This window comes from Scylla paramamosain, chromosome 16 (assembly GCF_035594125.1).
Source record: "Scylla paramamosain isolate STU-SP2022 chromosome 16, ASM3559412v1, whole genome shotgun sequence".
NCBI lineage: Eukaryota > Metazoa > Arthropoda > Malacostraca > Decapoda > Portunidae > Scylla > Scylla paramamosain.
The window spans coordinates 4132440-4159803 of NC_087166.1; the positions used below are offsets into that span (position 1 = coordinate 4132440).

The 27364-nt window shown below is 45.3% G+C and overlaps 1 protein-coding gene across 5 annotated transcripts in view; it reads right to left on the reverse strand.

Annotated features, from left to right (window-relative positions):
- LOC135107901 (homeobox protein abdominal-B-like) overlaps nt 1-27364 on the reverse strand; it is a 123471-nt gene that overhangs the window by 28244 nt on the left and 67863 nt on the right. For 2 of the 5 annotated variants that reach the window (XM_064018279.1, XM_064018275.1), the window contains exon 1: nt 17801-19460. In XM_064018279.1, coding sequence (XP_063874349.1) covers nt 17801-18404 — 604 coding nt within the window. In that variant the 5' untranslated portion in view covers nt 18405-19460. Of the gene's footprint in view, nt 1-4813; nt 4847-17800; nt 19461-24685; nt 24778-27364 lie in introns of those variants that run through there. The other 3 variants (XM_064018274.1, XM_064018278.1, XM_064018277.1) reach the window with 3 other exon arrangements.

Here is a 27364-nt window from a genome sequence, read left to right on the forward strand (position 1 = left end):
ACGGTGATCTGCAGGCGTCACGTTACACCAAGAAAAGTAATAAAGATACTAGAATAATATGATAAACGTTGCTCTCTCACGACATTAAGCGGTCACGTATCTTTAATGTTTGAATCAACACAACATACTGAGCAAGGATATCGATGGCTGGACGCACACAAGGTATTTTTATCGCTTACAACATTATTTGTGTTGAACTGTGATACTGTAAGAATGATTCCAACAACAATGTAATGTCAAGTGTACTTGAGAAGGACCGTCGCAGTTTGCTTAAGTTGGCGCTCTAAACAGCCGGGTAGCGGTGACAGGACTCACGTATGCGCTGCAAACAGTCACCCCTTCACTCTTGCCGTCACCCTCACGTAATATGAACCCTGCCCACCCACATCCACCACGCAGGCAAGTGACACAGTCAGCGAGTCAGTCTTGCCGCCGCCTGCGCCTCCTACTCCTCCAGGTTCCTCAAAATAACAAGGAACTCTCAGAGGTGGCGCGGCGGGCATGTTCTGCCTTCATCGGCTTTCCCCCTTCGGTTTGTTTACTCTGGCCAGCTGGCGAGATCAGCCGTGACTATTTGGAAACTTAGCCGCTCAGTTGAATGTCCTGACGTGGTTAAAGATCTTGCCTCTTTCGTGTTGTTTTTAACATCTTGTTAAAGTCACCGCGACACCTTTGTCGTGACGTAATGCCCCGATGAAGGCCGAGGGCATTTGGGTGGGAGCACTGTTTGTCAGAACTTGGCCTGGTCAATGTAAACACTCGCAATCTTATCCCAACAGGCAGAGGATGCGGGCCGGCACGCCCCCCTCGAAACCCCGTAAGAATATGATAAATGGTGTAAGTGAGGCACCAGTAGGGATCCTGTTCCCGTCCTTGGCCGGCAAGATGCGACGAACTCCCAAATTGCAGTGCTGTGAAAGAGATTTATGGCACTACTTTTGCTACATTTGTCTTCATTGTAAGAGTCAGTTGAGTTACTGTGGACTTGAGAAGTCCCAAACTATTTTTGTCTGACCGCTACCAGAATTGGACCGTGGTAAACAGTGCGTTCACCTCGGAAACCCCATCAACACACACACACACACACACACACACACACACACACACACACACACACACACACACACACACACACACACACACACACACATTACATAGAAGGTTCCCCTTGACCTCCCAAAGGCGACGCCTCGGGAAGGATCAGAATGTCACAAATGCACCCTTATGGCCCCTAAACCTTTGCAATACACTGAGCTGAGAGGGACCTGCCACTGAGGGCCGCCCGATGGAGCCAGCAGGTGTGACCAAGCCCCGAGGTCCTGCGTCCCGGCCCCATCAGCATACGAATCATCAATTTCTAAGAACAGGAAGAGGGAAGCGGAGAGGAAGTGACGAGAGGCCGTACTGCTTAAGTTATTAAGAGCGTCTGGTTTAAAAGTATAAAGAAATATGTTAATGTATCGTAAAGAAGCGTTAAGAGATGCAGATTGTATTCCAATAAGATATCAACGCTATACTCGTACATGGAGTAGCCATCAACTTTCTGAGACAAAATTGCCATGTTAAGTGTGCTAGGCGATGTCAGGCATTCAGAAACGCATCTTAACTTGCTGGTCACATACACACACTTCATGTATTGGATATTACGCTATAAACTTTAAACAAAAACAAGTGCAAATAACTGTGAATTAGTTAACTTTTTTTTTTTTACATACTATTATTGTGTTCTACGTCCAATCAATACTGATGCAACCGAAAAAAAAAAACACACGCACAAATGTAATGATAAATGATAGATAAACACAAACCATACGTAAGGAAGATGCATGAATATGAAAAATAAGCAAGGAAAAGTAAAAGGAAAAAAATAGGATACTAAAGATAAAGAAACAATAACACTAGCAGATGCAGGTGAGGCCACAGAAAAGAGAAAACAGAAGGAAAGAAGAAACGCCACCTTCGGACAGCTGCTCTCGTCCCCCACACACACAACACCTCAGCCACTCAAAGCCTCCACTCCCCGGCTCAGCACCGCCCCTTTGAGACGCAATCTGTCCCCAGCGTGCCCGATCTTGGGTCCGCCGGGTTAGTTATGTTCGACGGTGGCTCCAGCCTGTCACCCTTCCCTTCACTCCCTGTTGTTTATTTGCCGTGTCTCTGTGTGCTTGCCGGGTGGGTGGGATAGTATCGAAGAGAGGGAGGTGCGGGGGAATGGAGTGGGGGTGAGAAGGTATGGCATGAAGAGAGACGGAGGGAGACTGGGGAACAAGGTACAAATCTATGTGTGGTATGTGAGTTATCTGTACTAGTACTAAATATATATTGTAGGTTTTCTAAAATATATGCGATAGGATAATTGTATACCGCCGTAATCTATCCTAAGTAAAAAGATTCAGTGATGCGCAACATGAGACGTCTAGAAGCTTGGTGTTGAAAGTTTACTTGAAGCCTCGCATCAGACACTCGCCTTTCAACACACTGTAATTTCCTCCTCCTTCTCTTACCCAGTAAACCGCCACTCCCTCCCCGCCCTTCTTCGTCCTTGTAGCGCCGACAAGCGAGCTGTCAGCGCGTCAGGACTCGGCTAATGATATTTTTCTAACACGCACGCTTTCCCTTGGCCAACAACCTCCACCTCCTCACCCCAGCTCCCGTCTCTCACTCCTGCTACTCTTATCCAACTCTCTCATCGGCATTATGTATATATTTAAGCAACAAATGAGCGTTAAGTATCAATTAGAAGCTATCAAGAAGGCTCACACTCATTACCCGAACTCTGAGCCCCAGTGTTGTACAAGGTTCGTTCTCCTTATCCGCAGCCTCCCTCCCACACTTCTTTGGCTATTGCGCTAACCTAAAGTCTTGCGCACACACACAAGGAAATGCCAACACTCCCTCTGCGCTGGGGAGATCCACCCATGTTTTCCGATCCTCTTTGCTTTCCGTCTGCAGTGTTATTCGAAAAATATGTAAGGAGGGAGAGAACTGGAGTAATGAGGCGCAGTGCTGTGGCCTGCCCGACGGACCGACCGCTTGCCTCGGGACGTGCGCTGGTAACACTGAACTTATCGCCTCCTCGTCCCACTTCCTGCGTTCCTCCCCCAGGCGACGCTACGTATCGCCTTCAGACAAAGACAAATATTCGCATAAACGTCAATTTCCTCTGAGGGACATTAACTTTTGTATAATATCACTTGAACTCTCTTTCTCTTCACTCTGTCAGTTGCTTCGCGGTTTCCACGCTGAGTCATCCGGCCTGGTGGACGCATCCGGACGCAGGCTGAGGTCACGGGAACAGTTGGTCGGTGATCGTAACTCAGGGTCGCGGAAACAGATTTTGGCTGACGTGCCCCTCAACCCTGTGAATATTCCTAATTTTAACTTCATTCTCCTATATTCACTCAATATTCGTTAGTTGAAAGAGGGAGCTAGGGAGGGATGCGGGAAGGACACCTAATGTTCTCTCCCTCTCCCTCTCCTTTCCCATTCCCTCTATTCTCTCTTCATCTCACTTTCCTTCGTTTCGTCCTCCCTTCCTTTACATTATACATTCGTCTGTTAACTGAGAAATTGACACAGGAAGAACACATAAATATCCTTATCTCTCCCTTCCACACCTTTCACGTTTTTCCATTCCACATTCCTTTCTTCTCTTCTCAATAAAACAAGAAAATCAATATAGCAGGTGGGCTCAATTTGTGGGTATGGCTTGTATGCGCAAATTTTTGGTAAAATTAAGAGGCATTCTTGCGCGACTTTATCCAGCAAAACCTAAATGTGAAGTGACTTATGAACGACACCTCGACACGGATCTCTAATTAGTGGACAGGTGCAACACGTGGCTCGTAAACATTACCAGGAGGCACCTCAGATAATCCACACACACACACACACACACACACACACACACACACACACAAGCATTACATAAGTTTATATTTTGTGAAAGGTATACCTGGGCTCACCTGAGACGCTTAATATCAAAGGTGAAAATACCACCAGGTGCGTGGCCAGGCGAGTATTGGATAACCTTGACGACTCACACGGACTTTGCTTAGGTCTCCCAAGAAGAGTTTGGTTTTAAATTATTAAGTGAAAGACAATCTGTGAGGCAGGTTGCAAGGCCAGATTTTATGTTTCTTACCGTTAAAATGACTTTCTCTCTCTCTCTCTCTCTCTCTCTCTCTCTCTCTCTCTCTCTCTCTCTCTCTCTCTCTCTCTCTCTCTCTCTCTCTCTCTCTCTCTCTCTCATGCAATCTATTTATATCGATGTTAGTATGTCATGCATACTAATTACTTATCACAGATGCGCCTTCTACCACTCCACTCTCAGCCAACCACCACCACCACCACCACCACCACCTTCCCAACCCCAACCTAACCGCCACCAGCAGCATCCCCTCTTCACCAAAGCGAGAAGATTCATTTAAGAGCGCAGGGAAAAGGATAAGATAAATCATTAGCCCTCTTTAAAATGTTACTGATAAAAGAAAATATTCATATTACATAATACTACAACAGTTTGATGAAAAAATTGTCTTGTTTTAAGTAAGCCTCCGTGACACAGGTATATAATAATCAATTCTGATGACCTGAGGTAACCAAGAGAACCAAGACACCGGCCATTAGGAATACATTACCCAGCACACTATTACTTAATCATAGAGGGGATTAAACAAGTAACATTTATCTAAACTTTTTTTATCCCTTTTGGAAGAATTCAACTGTCAAGGAGAAAGTGAAAGGAAGGAAAGGAATGACAGAAGAGACAAGCACCTGAGGGAGGCACTGAAGGAGACACCTGGAACTTTACCTGGGTGAGAGACGGGGAAGGGCGGCCGGTGCGCTGCAAGAGAGCCAAGGTGTGGTCATTGTTACCTACTGGCGAGGTACAGGTGTGTTTTGGTGGGGAGGGTTTTCTTTAAGCAGTGGGAACGAACCTTACCCTCCCTGTTGCCCCAGCTTACTAAATCCTTCTAGCTAGGGAGGATATAGGGCTGATACACCCTGGTATAACGTGCTGTATATCCCAAGCTATATAATTAATCATATCCAAAATTATTTCATGACATTTTTTTTCCTATAAACGTAGCGGCTACCTTATTGAGTCATATACTTAAAAACACATATATGCGTGAATCTAATGTTAAATAAATGCTTATAGTACAACTTATGATTAACTATCCAATTCGTAAGCGTGGAATGTGTAAGTTTTTGCTGTTGTTGCTTTTTGCTCTGTTTTTCCCGGCATGCATTGCGCGAAGAGGAAGCACAGCGACCAACCAGCGCGACTTTAAGGAGGAGATAAGCACTGAAAGCAATTTCGCTGCGACTCTGGTTTTGCTCTTCGTTATTCTGTGAAAATTGTAGCGCGTCCACACACACACACACACACACACACACACACACACACACACACACTCCCATCACTCGCCATCTCATCATTGATTCACTCACTCAACACTCCACTCGTTCACCAACTTATTACCAATTCGCTTATCAAGTCACTCACAAGTTCACCTCAAACAAACAAAAATTTCCCCACATGCTTGGTTAGAAGAATCTCGTTGGGTGGTCAGTAAGAGAAAGAAGAGGAAGAGGAGGAGGAGGAGGAGGAAGAGGAGGAATGGGAAGAAAAAAAGAGAGGGGTGAAGAAAGAGAGCAAAGGAGTAAGTGAGTTAAGAGGGAGAGGGTGAGAGGATAGGAGGGAGGGGACGAGAGGAGGAAGGGAGTCGGCCTTGAATGTTTGCTTGTGCTGTGAGTATAGCAGTAGTAGTAGTAGTTGTGGTGATGGTGGTGAAGATTTTAATAATTTTGAAGGTAGCGGTAGTAATAGTAATAGTAGTAGCAGTAGCAGTAGTAGTAGTAGTAGTAGTAGTAGTAGTAGTAGTAGTAGTAGTTGTAGTAGTAGTAGTAGTTGTTGTTGTAGTAGTAGTAGTAGTAGGATTAGTAGTAGTAATAGTATTTGTGAGAGAGAGAGAGAGAGAGAGAGAGAGAGAGAGAGAGAGAGAGAGAGAGAGAGAGAGAGAGAGAGAGAGAAATTAGGGTGGAGGTAAGTGAGAGAAGGGGAGAGAGCGTAAGCGTTCCTGTGGTAACTCTAATCCACTCTCTTAAGGATATCGGATTGCCAGTACTGTATATAGTCTTTTAGCAATATAGTGAAATGAATTGAGATCCCATTACCAGTTTGTTCTAAGAATGCACAGTTGTTCCTGAATTCTTACGGAACCAATTTCAAAGTCAACTCTGCGTGGAAGAACTGAATTGAATCTTTTTTCATTGTTGGGTAATTAGGTAGTATAATTTCAGCTATTAGTATGGCATCTTAATGAGGTAATAATGACAGCTAGATTAAATACAAAGGAACAACTACGGAAGTGAGGCTTTTTATAGTGACAGGTGATAGATTTCGGCTTCATGCATATGTAATGAGGCTGAGTGTTTTATGAAGGATGCTGTGGAGACAAAAGTGAGGTGAGGTAACAAACTTAATAAGCCCACTGCGAAATATTGCCTAAATCACACCATGAAGAACAACCTGTACATGAAGTAGGTACACGACACATAAATAAATCCTCATGAACATCAACATTGAAAACTTATAAAGAAAATCAACAAAGCCGTGCGAGCCCCAAGCAAGGTGTGGGAGGTGGTGACGTGATGAGCGAAGTTTAAGAGAGCCAAACGAAGTACAGTGACCAGCTGGAGGCCCTTCGGGTGGCCCTTTTATGGACTGCCTCAGTCACTCGTCACTGGCGGTAGTTTGTTTCTTTACGCTTGAGTCAAAACGTTCACTTAGCAATTTCCGTCCTTGGTAAGAGTGACACAAGGCGGAGTTGATAGAGAGAGAGAGAGAGAGAGAGAGAGAGAGAGAGAGAGAGAGAGAGAGAGAGAGAGAGAGAGATCGTGTGTGTGTGTGTGTGTGTGTGTGTGTGTGTGTGTGTGTGTGTGTGTGTGTGTGTGTGTGTGTAGCGACGTAGAATTGAGATCTTTTACCGCTTGAGGTGAGGAATATTTTCACGCTGAGAGAAAACAAATAAACGCTTGAGCGGCGCGGTGGGAGGCGGTCAAGGGGCCGACGAGGATGTGTACGCCTGTGTTCTTTTCCTTTCCGTCTGTGTGCGTGTGTGTACGTGTGTGTATATTTGCTCAAATGTAACTTAAAGGTCGCGTGTATATAAGAAATATGTTTCCTGATTATGGATCTAGTACACATGTTTCTGTGTGTGTGTGTGTGTGTGTGTGTGTGTGTGTGTGTGTGTGTGTGTGTGTGTGTCTGCGCGCACGCGCGCTAAATGTTTGTGCATGTAGATAAACATATGTGCACACCCACTTGTGTGTGTGTGTGTGTGTGTGTGTGTGTGTGTGTGTGTGTGTGTGTGTGTGTGTGTGTGTGTGTGTGTGTGCGTGCGCGCGCGCGCTAAATACTAAATGTGTTAGACTTGTGCATGTAGATAAACATATGTGCACAGCCACTTGTATGTGTGTGTGTGTGTGTGTGTGTGTGTGTGTGTGTGTGCGTGACAGTGCAGGAAGAGATGTGATAGTGAAGGACTGGGGGAGGATCCTCTTCCTCCCTCCCCATCCTCTCTTGGCGTCCCATCATGGCCGGGTCAAGGGAGAGAGACACTAACGACACAATTAGGTCATTTAACGTCAGCCAATTGCTTGTTTAGTGCCTGGAGAGTGTTTACTACCTGTCCCGCCTCAGTCACCACCTCCACCACTACCACCACCACCACCTCCACCTCTACCTCCACCACCAAGAATACCATGAAAAGTAGAAGTAGAAACTATATAATCATTTTCTCATCTTTGTGTTTTATGTCTGTGTTCGGCTCATTGTCAATTTAGCAACAATACTCCATTGTTTGGAACATTCGTCGAGTATAAATTTTCTTTGGAAATTTTAGTTTTCCTCCATCCACACTTTTTTTTTTCAATAGCATTATTAAATATTTATGAAATCATCAGGAAGGAAGGTAAAACAAAAAAATTGTTTACGTGATATCCCGTGTGTGTGTGTGTGTGTGTGTGTGTGTGTGTGTGTGTGTGTGTGTGTGTGTGTGTGCGTGTGTGTGTGTGTTTATACCATTAAGGAGTGCATATGCATGAGGGTAATTTTTTTTCTGCATAAGTGAGTGCGTGTGTGCATTTGCGTGTATATATAAGGAGACTCAGATAAGCATGAATGTTTCCCATTAAGCCTTGGAATCGGGCAGCGACACCAGCAGTGAGTAGCCAGCGAGGGTGAGGCGCGGGGTCACTCGCACTAACGCGGCAAACATCAACACTTCGAGACGTCCATCAGTCACATGCTGACCCTCGCGCTCCTTCCTTTGACGCGCGAGGAACGTGTGAAAGCTGACGTGCATCTGGCGCACTGATGACCATGACCACGGCACACTCACCTAACTATTCCGTCCCTGCACCTACATCTTCATCATGTTCACCAGCCTCACTATTCATCTTAAAGTATCCCCAGTCTCAGTCACCAGTACTTCCAGCTTTCACCACATTAATATTTTCCTACTGAATTTCTATCTTTATCATATTTACCAATCCAACTCTTCACCACTAATATTTCAAGTCTCAGTCACTAGTGCTTTCACCTTTCACCACCTAAATACCTTCCACATGAATTTCCATCTCCACCAATACCAGCATCTTTATCAGTATTTCTTTTCCCGGTCACCAGTCACTTCAGTATTCCCAGTCTTAGTCACTAGTACTTCCAACTTTCACCACCTAAATACTTATGACCTGAATTTCTGCCTTCACCAGTCCCAGTATTTTGTTCTTGACTAACAGTACTTCCTCTCCCGGTCACCATTCACTTCAGCAGCACCATTATTCAAAACCCCATTTCCTCTTCCAGTCTCACTATAACTAATCCAAGTCTCCTTCATCATCCTCACTATATGAGTCACTGCAGTAATAAACCAGGCTCACCATTTATGGCACAAGAATGTTAAGTCACAATTGTTATTTATCATTCTCCTCACCATACCTCCATCACCAGTGTCTGTATCACCACCACGCTGCGTCTCAATGTATTTATCACTGTATTCTTGACGTCTTGATCAGCATCTAGCTATGAATCACCATGACTCACCATCATAATCACCATCGTCCCAAGAGGTAATGACTAGAATCATCACTATAAACAAGAATCAAGACTATATAATTCAGAATCACCTTCACTGCACTCGCTATCATCACCATTATCAGCACCACTAATGTATTAACTCACAAAGCATCACCACCACTACAGTCACCATCACTAACGATTATCAGTACCATTCAAAACATACCAAGAGAAACAACCCGACAACACAATCATAATCACCACTTCCACCACGACCACCACCACCACCACCTCTATCTTAATGAAGCTCTTGCCTCCAGACACTCTGATCAATGTAATTCAAACCGAGGAAAGACGACGCGGCCCTCACCACCAGCACTTGCCTCGAATATTTACGACACATAAAGAGTGGCAAAGCTTCGGCGCTCTTATGACAGCCTCCTGCCCCGCCGTGCCAGCCTGAGGGCGTCGTTGTGCCCGATTATTTTAACGGAATGAGAAATATGTGCATGGTGAAATAGGGGAGTAATAGGAGGAGGAGGAGGAGGAGGAGGAGAAGGAGGAGGAGGACGAGGAGGAGGAGGAGAGGGAAGAAGAGGAAGAAGAGAAGAGGAAATAGATCATACCCGTCACGACAGGAAAGAGACAATTTTATTCGTGAAACCAGTTTGATCTATGTTCATCACTTCGCTTCTTCCTACTCATCTTCCGTCTCTCTCTCTCTCTCTCTCTCTGTTAGCGTCCAGCCGAGCACCTGCGTTCTACCAGGTGATTAATGATGGCGATCTGGAACTAAGTATAGAAAAGTAGTACGGAGAGGAGGAGGAAGAAGGCAAACAAACAGAAGGGAGGGGAAGGAGGGAGGCAGGAGGGAGTGTGGGAGGAAAGAGAGCTAAACCAGTGTTCCTCATCCAGCACACACACACACACACACACACACACACACACACACACACACACACAGAGAGAGAGAGAGAGAGAGAGAGAGAGAGAGAGAGAGAGAGAGAGAGAGAGAGCATAAATACAATCGCTCACAAAGTTAACACATGGCCCATCTCTCTCTCTCTCTCTCTCTCTCTCTCTCTCTCTCTCTCTCTCTCTCTCTCTCTCTCTCTCTCTCTCCCTCTCTCCCTTGAGGCACTTCTCGCCACGTATACATGAACTGCTAAGTCATCGAAGTATTGGCAGGGCAGAAGTATAGTCTTGCATCGCAGAGAAGAAGAAAATCCATACTCAGATTCGCCTCAACATCAGTCTGATCTATAGAGGAAGGATAGGAATGATAACAGAGAAAAAAATAGATATGATGAAGTGAGAGAAATGTGATATAGAATAAAAAGACGAGACAGGCGCGAGAAATCTCAGGATTAGATTAATGATTTGGAAGCCAGCCAGAGCAGAGGTGAGGAAGCGAGGCTGGCAAGTCGTGGCAGAACGCGGGAAAAATAAGAACCTCAAGAGAAGACAAGATGAGAGAATGAGGAAGACATGCTTGCCTCCACCACCACCACGCCCACGACCACCACCACCACCTCCTCCTCCTCCTCCTCCTTCTCACAAGTTTGAAGAGGACGTCAAACATCAGTCACCAGCCACAACTTAACCGCCTCTACCTCTCCCCCCACCCACCCTGCCCCTCGAACCTACATTCCCCCTGCCCTACCTCCCCATCTCGATGCTCCCTCACCCCCTCGCTCCATCCCCCTCCCTCACTCGCCACGCCACACTCAACCCCGTTTTTTCGACTCCTGCTTTCTGTCCACTCACCACTGACTTGCCTCTGCCTGTCAATCTCTCGTCTCATTCCTGTCGAGCTGTGAAAGTAGTTTGTCAGGGGAAGGTCGATTTGCAGGCTGGGAGAGGTAGAGGTTATCATTTTGTTCGTGAAGTAATGCAGTGTTGTGTGGTGCTTGGAAATGTTCCGTGGTTGAAGAAAGAAAATGTTATGTTGAGTGCCATTTGAGCTTTCATTGTATTTTATTATGTTGTGTATTTACAAGTATGGTGGAATATGAAGAGAAAAAGAAGATTGGTGTATTTTTTTTTAAGTGGTGCAAAGATTAAAGTTAAAGAAGTAATATAAAACATCAACCCACCCACCCACCCACACACACACACACACACACACACACACACACACACACACAAAAGGGAGTAAACAATGTAATATAGCGTAAATACAACTCACTAGACCGTCTCCTTCATATTATCTCGTCAGGCTCACAACTGTATTTGCTTAATTCCTTTCTCCTCCTCCTCCTCCTCCTCCTTACTCTTGGACATCTCACTGTCTTGTTATGTAGTGTCAGCAGCTTCTTCACAACACTGCAACACCTCTCTTTCTCTCTCTCTCTCTCTCTCTCTCTCTCTCTCTCTCTCTCTCTCTCTCTCTCTCTCTCTCTCTCTCTCTCTCTCTCTCTCTCTCTCTCTCTCCCCTACACATATTCCATTCTTTCAGGGCTCATTCACACCATCTCACTACGAAGCCTCTGACATAACGAAAAAAAGCAGCCTCTTAAGCAGCTTTAATGCCTTGCATCCTCCCTTTCAATCTCCCTCCCAACCCTCTCTCCCTCCCTCCTTCCCTCCTGCCTCCCTCTCTCTGCCTCTGTGTGATCTACTGTTCCTCTAATGTGTGTTCATACATATAGAGTCTTGTTGTGTCAGTATATTTAGTGTGTTTCTATTTTTCTATTGCTACCCGTTCTTTTTCTTATGCAGCTTTTTTTTTATATTAATAGTTATGATGTAAACACAGTTTCGATGTTCTTTTATTATGTATTTATCCTTAGGTAGTAAATCTCAACACAGTAATTTGCTTCTGTATTTTCTTGTTGCTTTTTCCTTTTATCCTTTTTTTCCTGTTACAGTTTATTTCCTGGTATCTTGTTTTAATTACTCGTCTCCCTTCCTCTATCAACTTTTAACTCTGCTTTCAGTGGCGTTGCCTTTATTTTACCCTATGTTGCTGAATTCCCTTACTCTCTTCAGCCTTTATTACAAATGTATCATCCTTTGCAATAAATTCTCTCTCTCTCTCTCTCTCTCTCTCTCTCTCTCTCTCTCTCTCTCTCTCTCTCTCTCTCTCTCTCTCTCTCTCTCTCTCTCTCTCTCTCTCTCTCTCTCTCTCTCTCTCTCTCTCTCTCTCTCTCTCTTTCCTACTCTTACTTCACTTCCCTAATTTTTTTCCTCCTCCTTTCATGTCTCCAATTCCTCTCTTCACCCTCGCTACCCTGCCTCCTCCCTCCTTCGCTCCTCACGCCCTTGCTGCCTCTCCCCTTTCCTCCCTATCTGCCTCCCTTGGTGAATCAGGATAGAGGGAATGTGTCTGATTGCTCTGGTGTTAGTTTTCTCTCAAATGGCAGCGGCATCTTTACCTCCCTTGTTGCTCTCTGCCTCGCCCTTACTCACTTCCGGCCTCCCCTCCTCACCCTCCTCCTTCTCTTCCCTCCTCCTCCTCTTTCTCCTCCTCGTCTGCCTCTTCTCCCAGTAGTTTTTTTTTATATTCTGCATGTCATCCTCGGGTTTCTATTTATCTTTAATTGGTTACTTCTCATACTTGTAGGTTTGTTTGTGTATCATCGTCGTGTTATCTGTCGGCTTGTCTGTGTGGCTGTCAGTGTGTTTGCTCTCTCTCTCTCTCTCTCTCTCTCTCTCTCTCTCTCTCTCTCTCTCTCTCTCTCTCTCTCTCTCTCTCTCTCTCTCTCTACGATGTATCTATCATAAACTTGTACTTTATATTTTATTATCATATTCTCATTTTCAATTTTCTTTCGTGGCTTCTATTTGTTACTGATCTCTCTCTCTCTCTCTCTCTCTCTCTCTCTCTCTCTCTCTCTCTCTCTCTCTCTCTCTCTCTCTCTCTTCATTCATCGGCTCCAAATCTCCTGACACGCTCAAATCCTGGTCTGGACCTTGGCCGAACTGACTTTCTGACTTCCTCGTTGCCTCCGTCAGCCCCTCCGTCAGGAAGCTGCACAATGAAGCGTTCCTGAGTCAGCCCTGGTCCAACAAGGTCTCTCTCTCTCTCTCTCTCTCTCTCTCTCTCTCTCTCTCTCTCTCTCTCTCTCTCTCTCTCTCTCTCTCTCTCTCTCTCTCTCTCTCTCTCTCTCTTACAGATATGCTTAGATTTTCAGTTTGGTTAATCTTCATCAAAATATCCTTATATTGCCTGTTTTATCTTATAGTTTGCATTAACATGATCATATCGATATTCTCTCTCTCTCTCTCTCTCTCTCTCTCTCTCTCTCTCTCTCTCTCTCTCTCTCTCTCTCTCTCTCTCTCTCTCTCTCTCTCTCTCTCTCTCTCTCTCTCTCTCTCTCTCTCTCTCTCTCTCTCTCTCTCTCTCTCTCTCTCTCTCTCTCTCTCTCTCTCTCTCTCTCTCTCTCTCTCTCTCTCTCTCTCTCTCTCTCCATTCCCCTCATGTGTATCCTTCAGCCCCTATTGTGTGCATACTTTCTTGATTGAAGCATAAGGACTCTCTCTCTCTCTCTCTCTGATGAGCCTCGCCTTGAATCACTGTAGGAGGAAGGCAGCCTAGCCTCGTGGTTATGCTTGGTGGGTCCCGTTATCCACCCGCGCCTCGCCGTAGGGGACACTGGGTGGCGGATGTCCTCGCTGCACCACTTTTTATACGTATTTATTCGAGTAATCACCAACACTATAATTTATGTCTCATTAGTGTCAGGTGAGGATGTTCTGCATAGAGTTCTTATCGTTTTTTCACATTACAAGCCGGTGACATGGAGATAAGCGAGGATGGATTGTGTTTATGTATATGGAAGGCACGTGCTGTTTTGTTTTTATTACGTAAAGTTAATTGAAACTTCATATGCTTATGGTTTCATCATAATAAGTTAGGTTTTGTGAACAGTACGTGCACTGGGTCTTGTCTGATCGCTACATGTTTGTAAGAGTGGCTCGAGGAAAGCCGTGCTCACCTTGGTTTTAATTTCCCATGTGTCATTGGAAGCTGAGCGAAGCATTGCCTCGACACACCAGCTTGCGCTTCCTCCTTCCTTCTGCGTGCCACCTGAGAGAACCCCCTCCCGACCCTACACGAGACTCCCACGCTCGCTCACATAACTCCTCCAAGAGCAGCTCATTAGCGGCAAATCAGTTGAGTGATGGCAGATTTCAGCGCGCGTGGGTAAGCTGTGTGATATACGGTGCTAGGCGTCAGCAGGGAGAGTGAGAGTCTGCCACAGTTTCAGCAGATGCGACAAGCCCCACCGCAGCCCTCGTCAGCAGGAAAAAAGGTGATGAATTACTGCTCCTGTCAGCACTTCAAGGACTGATAAATATCTCGTCAGCACGCGCCGGTCGCTGATTGCCCCTTGGTGGTGGTGATGGATGGAGAGAAAGACGGGAAATGGAGGTGGAAGAGTGGGAGGAGGAGGAGGAGGAGGAGGAGGAGGAGTAGATGAAGGACGTGTTGGAAAGGAAGCTCGGGAAGAGGAGGGTGGGAAGCAAGTGGTAAAGGAAATAGGGAAGAAGAGGAGGAGAACCAGAGGGAGGAGGAAGGAGGCTGAAGGACGACAGTACTCGCCCTTATGGTTCTTTAATGTTTAGCGCCTCTGTTTGTTTTTCATTTGAACATTCCATTGTGTTTTATATTGATAGTTGTTCAGCTCTTATCTCATTACTGTAACGGATACTTGCACACACACACACACACACACACACACACACACACACACACACACACACACTCACACACAATGAATATAATCCATAGCGAGTCTACACAACGTTCCCTTCATGCTCGTATACTACCCTCCTTCCCCTCTCCTTCCATCCCTCCTTCCCATTCCCTACTCTACCGCCTGCCCTCCCGTCCCTCGGCTCATCTCGACATAACCCTAGTCCCCCCTGCCATCAGCTAACCCACTCTCCCTTAACAGCTTCGTACAACAAACATCCTTACCAGACTCCGCGCTAACCAGCCTCTCACGCTAACGCATCCTCTCTTTCACTCTCACTCTCGGTTACTCCTTCACTCCTTCCCTCGCTCTGCCTTTGCTTATCCTGAGACACGGGACGTTAATGGATGTATTATCTTAGTTTGTTTTCTCTTGTTTGTTTCAGTTGTGTGAGGTTTGACTGGTGAAGTGCAGGACAGGTTTTGCTGCTTGTAATGTAAGTACTGTTAAATGTCCGCTTGAAAAGTAGGTTGGGTGTGATTTACTTGTTGCTTTATGATCTTGGTTCTTGTTAGTGTTCATTTTGTGTATTATTCGTTCTCGTATTTATTTGTCTCTCCATCTGTCTGTGTATTGATAGATAGGTGAGTCAGTAGAGACAGGTGTACTTATGTGTGTCTGTGCACGGCGCCATATGACCTTGTCTCATGCCATAATTCAATCAATATACAGTAACTGTCCTTCAAGTAGCTGATTATTATTATTATTATTATTATTATTATTATTATTATTATTATTATTATTATTATTATTATTATTATTATTATTATTATTACTACTACTACTGGTACTACTGCACTACTACTACTACTACTACTACTACTACTACTACTACTACTACTACTACTACTACTACTACTACTACTACTACTACTATAATTGTCATCATCATCACTATCATCATTGTTACCATCTCACACACACACACACACACACACACACACACACACACACAAGTCAGCATGCTGCCATCACAGATCCTTTGGCACTGTTTTCCATCCTCGTGTCACCCAGGTTGGCACCCCTCCACGACCATTAAAAGTGCACCATATGACACAATCCGAGGTAGTGCCAACGAAGAATTCACTGACAAGGCAAAAGTCTCCGTTATGAATGAAAGCCATCGCGTCACTCGGCTTATTCGCTACACTTCATCGCTAGTATATGCAGATTAAAATGCATTATTCAAGCTTCTGTGTGACGCTTGACTAGACTGGCTTGAGAGAGAGAGAGAGAGAGAGAGAGAGAGAGAGAGAGAGAGAGAGAGAGAGAGAGAGAGAGAGAGAGAGAGAGAGACTGACAGTGGTACTTCATTGTATTATTATAATATAATAAATGTCCCGTGTGCGAAGGTAAACTAAAGTAAATGTTATTGGCTTGACTGATGTAAAGATTAGATTTTTTGTACCTTAAAACTTTAGAACAATAGAATTATAATCGCTACCTGGCCAGTGACACAGATCTTATAAGGGTCAGGTTGATTAAGAAGATGAAAATGAAGACAAATAAATGACAGGTTAGTGAGTCCTCAGTTCGACCCTTGAGGCGAAGACAGGATGACGTGACACCAGAAGACGAGGAGTGTAAAGTCTCACCCTGAAGCCACCACGCGAACTACATACGAACTCACTGAGAAAATAATTTGCTCCACACGAGAACAACGTCACGTCAGTCACCGTCTTTCTCTCTCTATTTTTCCACCTGAATAGGGAGGTTAGGCCGGGCTCCCTTCACGTCGTTGCCACTTCCATCACCGCAGCCTCGACAGGACCGCGCCTCTCCTCATCAAGGTAGATAAATATTTGAGGAGGCATTCCTTATGATCCCTCGAGACAACACATCGTTACCAGCATGCCACAGCACCACGAGGAACGGAACGAGTTACATCATGAGCATGGGAAATTTATGACCCTCTGGCATTGGCAACATTGGTAGAGGTTGGGGGAGGAGGGGGAGGCAGAAGGTGAGAGAGGCAAGGTGGGATGGACGGAGGGAGAGGGGGCGAGGGAGGGAGGTAGAGAGGGGAGGATGGAGGTAGGGATGGATGGAGACGTGAAGGTGAGAAAGGCTGAGCGAGAAAGAAAAATATACACGGTTGCTAAATTTGAAAAGAAATTCGTACTAAGCAACCGGAAAATGTGGTGAAAATAGAGAAGAGAAAGGCGTAAGGTGGAAAAAGACCGAGAACATAATGGGAAAAAAGAAATGAAAAGTCGCTGAGGCAGGACGCAATATAGATTTATAGTTATTGTAAAGTAAATTAGGCAACACCGAATTTAAAAAAGACAAAAAAATATATTGTCGATAAAAAGTGAAGTAATTTTTTAAACCTATTCGAAAATAAGTGGCAGAACAACTAGCAGACGAGAGCAAATGTTATGACTTAACCAAAAAGACTCGCTTGTGCCTACACATGTGCCTGTATACTCCCAGTGAATATAAGAGGGACAAATAACAACTTGGCAATGACAACGTAACAAATTAATGGAATCGCCTCATAAGGAAAACATGAGATGAGGTGCGTCAGAATCCCGATGGAGGAAAAAGCGAGTTGACGCGTCGAGGGAAGGCAGGAGAGAAGAAAGGGGAAGCGGAGAGCAGGTTTGTTTTGGTGTCGTGGCCAGGGAAGAACTGTGATGGAGGTGTTCTGATCGAGGGCTGAAAGAAGGAGGCAATGGTTGCGTGAGAGGAGTTAAGGAAGCAGATGGCAGTTAACATCGAGGACTGATAAGTAGATTGTTACCGACAGCTGAAGAAGAGTGAACGGAAAGTGAAATGAGATAAGCAAGGGGAAGGCGGAAAGGCAGACAGCAGTATTGTGGTGGTTGTTTTATGGCGGGCGTGAGGTAACTAGGGACAGGAGGTGAGGTTTACGAGGTGCAGGCAGACGGGACACTCCCGAGCCGCCAGCCAGCCAGCCAGCAGAGGCGCGGCCAGTGCCTAGAAGTAGGATGACACCACAACACTGCTCACCCAGAGAAGCTCCAACACCCTACGGGGCGGTACATACCTGGAGGATATGGTGCCGGGGGCATGCTCTCGGTCGTGGGGTAGTTCCTCAGGTAGCCGTCGTGGGGATATCCTGCCGCGGCCTCCACAGCAGACTTGGGGGCACCGTCTGCCGCCGTCAGGTATGGCACAGGCTGTCCATGGGCGTCCACATGACCCACACGCCCATACGGAGGATAGTTACACCACGTCTGGGCGGCGAAGGCCTGGCAGGACTCCGTCGCCATGGAGGAGGGTCCCGGGGCGTACTCGCATTTGTTGGGCCAAAATGCCAGCGCCTTGCGGTCAGCCATTCTGGAGTCCGCAATATTGTAGTAAGTGGGCGTGACGCCGTCCCGGTAGAAGGCTTGTCCATATTGGGAGTCGAAGGGAGCCGTGGCCGCAGCGTGGTCTGGCTGGTAGTTCCAAGGCTGTGTGGAGTGGGAGTGCCTGATGACACCCGCCGCGGCGCCCGAGTCTGGCCCCGTGGGGCACTCGGGCGGGTGCGGGTAGGTGGACACGGCCAGCGTGGTGGCCACTCTCTTGGCCGGGATGTGCAGCGGTGTCTGGCCCGCGGGCTCCAGGCCTCGAGTACTGGCCGTGTCCTCATACAGTGAACCGTTCATCCTGTCTAGTCCTCCTCCCTCGCCGCTGCCCACTGCATGGTGGTGCCGCCACGGTATGGAGTCCACCGTCGCCAGGGTGCCGCACAGTCACACACAATCGGGAAGAGAGAATAACACACACACATTAGCTGGCGTGGCACTGAGAAGGCCGCCGCATGGACGAAGCACGCGAGGCACGGGAGCTGGAGCCGCGGCAAAAAATCAGCCTGCGTGTGTTGAGGCCGCGGCGAGCTCAAACACTATCTGGAGATTCAGTTCGACACCGCTCTTTCTGCCAGAGGAGGCGGAGCGTTCTGTGGTCCCGCCCAGAGAGAGGAGCCCCGCCTCCCCTGGCACCACCTCTCGCTCTCACGACACAGTAGTGGATAGATCTGGTCATGTGACGCTTTAGCTCCTCCCACATTGCCCTTGCGACCCGGGAGGCAGCTTGGTCCAGCACTAACACACAAATTATTAGATGTAGTAATTAAGGCTCTGTGCTGTTCTGAGTGACTGACAGGACACCTGTAGCCTGCAAGAAGCTGGTTATCTTGTCTCATTAAAATAGTAAAGCGACTGAAGCCTTCAGAAACCCCTGTGCTCCCCTCGCCAGCCCTGCCTCGCCTCTGTCTTCCCTGAACATACCCGGTCCCATAGTTTCTTTCCCCTCGCCCAAAGCAGCATCCTCTATCTATCCTCTGGACATTATATATTCATGCATCCTGAAGAAGATGCGATTATCACACCTTGAGGATCAGTAGCGTCCCAGTCACACTCCCGCTGAGCCCTCCACCACCGATGGTAGACTCATCACAACACCGTCCACCCCTCCCCTGCCCCTCCGACCATCAACCACCCCACCGACACCACCAGGCCCGCGACAACCACCACCCTGGGAGTGCGGGCGGCCCAAACCTGCCCCACTAGTACACCTCCGGCCACCCGCCACCCAGGGTTAAAGAGACCACGGCTTTCACACCACCACCGCCAATAAGCGTTGATGTGTCTGTTTAGCTCACTGCCGTACGAGGACCTGCCGATGAGAACCACTTGAGGGAAATATTGTTGCCACTTTTACCAGGCTGTACTATGTGTCTACGAGAGAGAGAGAGAGAGAGAGAGAGAGAGAGAGAGAGAGAGAGAGAGAGAGAGAGAGAGAGAGAGAGAGAGAGACGAATAATAGTTAAATAGGGTTACAGAAAGAGAAATACACAAAACTATAAGAAAAATAACTGATAGAATGAGATAATTGATATTAACGTTATATTTTTACAAGGAAAATAACTGAGAAAAAGGCTGTGATATTAACAAAGGTCCTAATTCAAAGTCTCCCAGTCACCAGTCAGTTTTCCCTACACACACTCCTCGCCACAAGTCTCCCTCAGCTCCTCAGGACGGGAAGTGCGCTCAAGCATCCGTCCCCACCTCCTTCCTTCGACCGCCTCTGGGTATAGTCTCCCCTCTCACCCTCTTCCTCTTCCTCGTTTTCCTTTATGCTTCTCTGTTTCCTTTCGCTCCACGCTTGATGTCCCTTCTCTCTCTCTCTCTCTCTCTCTCTCTCTCTCTCTCTCTCTCTCTCTCTCTCTCTCTCTCTCTCTCTCTCTCTCTCTCCTTTTTATCAGTTATTCCTGTTTTTGTGTTAACGTAAACATGTAGATCTGTTTTTTTTTCGCGTCATCATGTCATTAAGTCGTTTTCTGCTTTTCTAATAGATATTTAGTGCCTTGCCTTCCTCATTCCTCCTTCCATCTTCACTCTCTTTACCCTCTCTCCTCCTCTCCCTCCTCCCCTCTTCTCCACTCCCATCCCCTCCCCACCCTCTCAGCTATCGTTGTGGCGTGCAGTAGCGAAAGTGTAGACCCTCAACGTTAGATTATCGACCGGTTCTTGGGGTGGCGATGGGAGGGAGGGAGGGAGGGAGGGAGAAAGGAAGGCAGGCAAGGAAGGAAGAAGGGAGAGGGTGGATGAAGGAAGGGAAGGGAACACGGAAAAGGGTTTACGGTTAGATTTTAATATGTAGAGAAAGTGTAAGATGAGTTGATGAGCGTAATTAGAGAGACGTGATGGATGTGTAAATAGAAGAAAGGTTGTGATAAATACGTGTTACTGAGGAGTAATCTTAAAAAATATTTGAGTTTAAAGATACAGAAATTAACAGAAACCAGAAAAGAAATAGTATAGCACAGGAAACAGAGAGAGAGAGAGAGAGAGAGAGAGAGAGAGAGAGAGAGAGAGAGAGAGAGAGAGAGAGAGAGAGAGAGAGAGAGAGAGAGGAAAAAGTAAACAGGGGAGGAGAGAGAACGGGTGGTGCTGGAGGGAGGAGGAGGAGGAGGAGGAGGAGGAGGAGGAGGAAAAATCTTGACAGGAAGCGATGGAAGGCAACAGGGTGACTAATTGGGAGGCAGGAGGAAGAGGGAAAGAAGACTCCTGACGAACGAATGGAAGAGAGACAAAATGCGAGAAAGGAAACACTGAAACTCTTTTCAGCACACAGGTGGAAATTAAATGCAAGAAATGAATGTTAGTAACGAGAAAGGAAGAGAAAATTAGGGTTAAGATTCGTGTGGAGAGAAGTTAACCAAACCGAAATGAAAGAGGACGAAATCATGTGGGAAGAACCTGCGCTTTAGAAATGTACACACACACACACACACACACACACACACACACACACACACACACACACACACACACACACTTGGGGGAAAAGGTATGTTACGAGTATGGACTAACTTAACAAGATAAAGAAAACTAACATAAATAAAAGCTGTCACCTTCTTAAGAAAATATATGAAGAGGAAAAAGAGTGAAAAATAAGGAAAAAAATTATGTAAAATTAAAAGAAATAGACTATTAGAAAAGACACGACTAAGAGAGAGAGAGAGAGAGAGAGAGAGAGAGAGAGAGAGAGAGAGAGAGAGAGAGAGAGAGAGAGAGAGAGACCTTAGGATGAATACAGCCCAAAAAGAGGTTGCGGTCCTTGTGCGGTTGCCTGCCTTCAAGAGTGTTTAGCGTCATGGGCCTCACGTAGGCAGATACCCGCATCGGATGCGAGGCGAGAGAGAGAGAGAGAGAGAGAGAGAGAGAGAGAGAGAGAGAGAGAGAGAGAGAGAGAGAGAGAGAGAGAGAGAGAGAGAGAGAGAGAGAGAGAGAGAGAGAGAATAGTCACACAACCGACAGTAAAGTGTAAAAAAAGAAAAGAAAGGAAGTATTGTTATTACTGACACAATCCCCTATTTGGTGTTCCTTTCCACACACACACACACACACACACACACACACACACACACACACACACACACACACACACACACACACACACACACACACACACACACACACACACACACACACACACACACACACACACACACACACACACACACACACACACTCTCTCTCTCTCTCTCTCTCTCTCTCTCTCTCTCTCTCTCTCTCTCTCTCTCTCTCTCTCTCTCTCTCTCTCTCTCTCTCTCCCTAATTCACAATCGGCATGCACTTGTTTTGCAGAACCTTTTGGAAACACTTGTATGAAATGATTTATTATTTCATTATCATATCATTAACTCACTATTCCAGCCATCCATTCATACTAGTTAAAGATACGTTCATGCTCTCCATCGCCATCCATAAACATACATCCACAGTGAATCCAATCATCCATTATCATCCATTAAAAACACCCCATCTTTCCCAGTACCATCCATCTCCTTACATCCACAGTTAACCCACTCACCCATACATACCCATTAGAAACAGTTATCCTTCCCATTACCATCCATGACCATATACCCAAAACTCAACCCCAGTCACCCAACACGCCCATCACACCAATGATCCACACCGACACATACCCATCACCACACCACCTACACCTACACTCACCATACCCATAGAAACACATACTCAGAGCTAACACGTCCCATACCCCTAAGCCCTTGACCAGGTGCACACACACACACACACACACACACACACACACACACACACACACACACACACACACACACACACACACACACACACACACACACACACACACACACACACACACACACACACACACTTCCAACACCTACTTCAGCCACACGTATTCATATTTCATGTAGTAAATTACATAAATACACTTTCTATAGTGACGGGAAGTGGAAGGAAAAGAAGAAGAGGGTGGGTGGACGAGGGGAAGGAAAAATGGTAATCTCGCAAAAAAAAATGGAAGGAAGTGAAGGCAAGAAGAAAAGGCATGAAGGAAATAAAGGAAAGAGCGGAGAAGAGAAAAGGGAGCTGGGAAGGAATGGAACATCAAAAGCAGGAATAAAGAATAAGAGATAAAAGCACTGAGAGAGAGAGAGAGAGAGAGAGAGAGAGAGAGAGAGAGAGAGAGAGAGAGAGAGAGAGAGAGAGAGAGAGAGAGAGAGAGAGAGAGAGAGAGAGAGAGAGAGAGAGAGAGAGAGAGAGAGAGAGAGAGAGAGAGAGAGAGAGAGAGAGAGAGAGGATGAAAAGGGAGGTTAAAGAGCAGGATATGAGAAGGGTAAGAATGGGAAGAGAGAGAAGTAAGAAAAAATTTGACAGAGGCTAGAAAAAGAAGAATCAAGAGGAGAGGAAAGAGAATAATAGCGGAAAAAAGGCAAGGGGAAAAGAGAGGAGACGGTGAAAATGGAAGGCAGGAAGGATAAAAGAGAACTGGGAGGAAGGAGAAAGGAGGGAACGAGAGAGCAAAAAAGAAGGAAATGAAAGAAGGAAGGACAGGAGGAGAGTAGGAAAAACGACAGGAAGGAGAGGATTGGGTGGAAGAGATGAGAGAGAGAGAGAGAGAGAGAGAGAGAGAGAGAGAGAGAGAGAGAGAGAGAGAGAGAGAGAGAGAGAGAGAGAGAGAGAGAGAGAGAGAGAGAGAGAGAGAATGTGGAAGAAGAAGAAGAAGAAGAAGAAGAAGAAGAAGAAGAAGAAGAAGAAGAAGAAGAAGAAGAAGAGGAGGAAGAAGTGAAGGAAAAGCAAAATAAGAGTATGATATTTCGGAAAAGAGAGTAAATGAAGCAAATGCACGAGAGAGAGAGAGAGAGAGAGAGAGAGAGAGAGAGAGAGAGAGAGAGAGAGAGAGAGAGAGAGAGAGAGAGAGAGAGAGAGAGAGAGAGAGAGAGTTTGTAAGGTTTGAGTCGTTGAAAGAAAAGAAAAAAAAAAGAAAATGCCTCCGCAGTAAATTTCATGCATGAGTTACTGAGGAGGAGGTTTCTGGAGTGAGAGTGAGAGGAAGAAACGATGATAATGTTGTAACGAACTGGTAAGCGAAATAAGAAACAGTAACAACGTGGAGCTGAAAATTTAGTACAGGCTTATATGATTCAAGGAGCTGAAAATATAACAAGGCATTTTACTTCATTTCTTTACGTGAAGTATGATGAATTATTAGCTTGAAAAAAAAAAAATAGAATGAAAGAAAAAAAAACGAAGAGAGAGGCCATGGCATTTACTGGGAGGGAAAGAATAATTATGACTGAATGAGATATGAAGCAGCGAAGTGAAGGAGTGGCAGAGTGAAGGGCGTGAGAAGTATGTGGGTACTGAAGACTAACTAAAGATATGGAAAGTGCGAGCTGCAGTTAATCCTGGAGTGACACGAGGGGAAGGGATAAATTGATGCTATCTGGGCTGCGTCTGCTGGTACCGGGATGTCTGTGTGAGGAGAAACTGCACTATCTTGATCTGAGCAACTTATAATGGAAGTTCGAGTCATTAGAGTGAGAAGAGAGAAAAATCTTGAATCTCATAGGTATAATTTTATTTATTTATTTATTTATTTTATGATGTATTTATGCTATTTATTTATTTATATTTTTTCTACTGTTCATATTTCATGTACGTGTTTTCAGTGGACGTATTCCGTTTATACTTTCATTCTTTTTAAATAATTTTGTTATAGATAGCTCTCATAACTTTTCATTGATTACTTTTACTGCTCGACGTGCCCAGCCTTTCTTTCTGCTCACAAATGTCTCTCATCTATATGAAGATACATTTTTTTTTTGTTATATACGTAAAAAACTACGCTTCGTTGCTTTCATAAATCCGCTCATTAGTGTCGCTCGGATGTCCGTCAGTCACATCGAACAAGAACAGCCAGTTATGTATTTTTATTAGATACTTCATCCTAAAATGGTTAAAAAATATAAATTTGATATAGCTCATGAGGGAACATTACTTATAATATTGGCTCTTTATGCTTACATTGAAAAATAAATTAAGTTAAGTGAGATACACGAGTGGCAGGCAAGACACTCAGGGGTACAACACCCAGGCCAGCTTACCGTGGGTCCTAGTTAGGGTGGCGGCGGTGGGCAGTAGCGGGGGTGGCCTTGGATGCTGGCGGGGTCCTCGCTGGCGGCATCGAGCTCACACCCTGCAGGCACCAAGAAGAGGACGCGTTAGTTATTCACATGCACAGACATACATCAGAACACATCAATAAAACATCAATTTAATAGTAATCCACGTCATATTATAACTTTCTTGCTCTAAAATGTCCTAAAAAGAATTTTGATTGTAAAAACTATTCTTGGTAATTATGATTTCGCAATGATATGATTTTGCAAAACAGGCTTCACTATTAATTCTGAAGAAGTTACAATGTCCATGTAAGAAATAAAAGATTGTTTTAATTGGTCATAAAAGTCACCCACGTCGTATTATATTTTACTTTCTAAATTTACTTCATGTTCTTTGTTCTCAGTTGACACTCAATACAACAGTGGTCTTGTTGCCGCATACTTTGCAATAAATCTGCTACAACAGACCCCAAACAAAATGCTCCCACGCGTATAAGCAAATATCAGCATTCATCCAATAAGCCAAATGGACACCAGTCGTACTACAACGAAAAACATCGCTGAAAAAGTTAGGTCTTAGGCGTAATCCCTGCTATCAGAAGGAGGCTCCGGAGAGGCCTAGCGTCTGAGAGAGTGTGCCGGGATAGGCCTACGTGCTTCCCGTTCTCTATATTTGTGATTATCGATCGCACGGTGACGTCAGGGAAACCACGCCTACAATCATGGTGCCTTTCTCTCCCCCACCTCTCCGTCCCTTCACTCCTCCCTCCCTCTCTCCGCTCATCCAGGAGAGGAGGAGGAGGAGGAGGAGGAAGATGAAGAATGGAGGGAGAGGTAGAATGATACCGAAATATTTTTATGGTTCCTGATAATTTGTCGAGTTCACTGTCCATGTGGGATTGGTCTATTTTTATTACTTCATTTTCAATATCTGAGCCTATGGGGATACTTGGATACTTCCGGACACACACACACACACACACACACACACACACACACACACCAATCAGCAGAGTGGGCGAGGGGCGAAAAACTTTGATAATTTCCACTAAACCATCACTAAAGTCCATCACATTATTTTACAGTACTTCCAGACCTCGGACAATAAAACTTGAAAGGCACAAAAGTCGTAATATTAATCGTGAAAAAAAAGAAAAATAATAATAATATTCGTATCAGCATTACCTCCAGTAGTTATTGTGACTGAAAGCATCATGGGACATACAAGACACACAGTACCCTTGCCTTACTGTTGTAGCTTTTTGCTGTGAAATATAATAAAAAGACGACAGTACTTGATTTTGCAGCTCTAGTCAACCAGGGGCGGGGTGGAGCAGCGTGGAACATGGAGAGAAAGTCGCCTGGGACAATGGTGAAGAAAGTGCCAGATTTCACTAGTGTAATATTCGCAGGTGTACTGTTTCTTTTTTTTTTTTTTTTTTATACGTGTGGTAAATTGTATACGAATACTTTCCTTCAGGATGTACATGCATATTTTCTTGAGTTATGTAAAGTGATCGTGCTCGTACTCATTCAATAGGTTAAGTAGTATGAAATGATTAAATCCGTCAAATCCTTACATGATTCGCTTAAAAATAGGAATGAGTAACATCAGTAATTCCTTCTTCATCTCCCAGTCGTTTCTCCGCCCTTCCTTTCCTCTCTCCTCTTCCTCACTCATTTCCTCGCCTTTCCTTCCTTCCCGATTTTCCTACAAACTCTATTTTTGTCTAGTGTCTTTTTCATACTCATTTCCCAGTTGACCTCGTTGTTAGTCACCGTAGCAAATTGAAAGTAGACGTAACGAAATGAAGGGATATATATATTTTTTTTTTCCACTACTAGAAAAATAAATGGCTTCCATCCAAAAGTAAGTTAATATGGTTTGTTGCTCTGCCAGCACGTTTTCTCCTTTTGGGTTCAAATATTTGCGAAGTCGTCCTACTTGCTTCAGTGAGCCGGTCCCCTCCACCCTCTGTTGCGAGACTGGGAGTGAGGCGGCCCCCGAGGGCGGACAGAACCCACCATTTGTTGTTCACTGCTCACCAGGCCCCTCTCCTCCTCCTCCTCCTCCTCCTCCTCCTCCTCCTCCTCCTCCTCCTCCTCCTCCTCTTCCTCCTCCTCCTCCTCCACCTCCTCCTCCTGCTGTTCTTCTTCTTATTATTATTTTCTTTATTCATTATCAACCCATAGTCCATGCAACATCCCCAGGTATCAAGCATCGTAATGTATCAGGACATCAGAAGGCTCGCGCAGATAACATAGTGGTGTACAAGTCACTTTCATCGGCGACTGGTGGAGCAAGACCTCGAGTCTCACTGCCTCTCTGAACTGGAGGTACAAAATGAGAATTAGAAGAAACATTACTGTGCAACATTGATGACCAAACTTTTATTGTCTTTAAAATTCATCAAGTGGTACAGTAATAGAGATTTTTTTTTTTTTTTTTTGTAATTTGAAATGTCTTTGTGTGGAATTAGACTCAGCTTTAAGGATGAAGAACAAGAATAATAACTGTTCACTCTGTTTAATTTTCATGAATTAATAAAATATTGCTTTAGTTCACAGAAATATTTCCTATAACAACGTATGACTATAAGAGTTCAGAGCCAGCCCCTTAACACCACTTGAATCGTCTTGCGTATGTGAAACGTCCTCGGA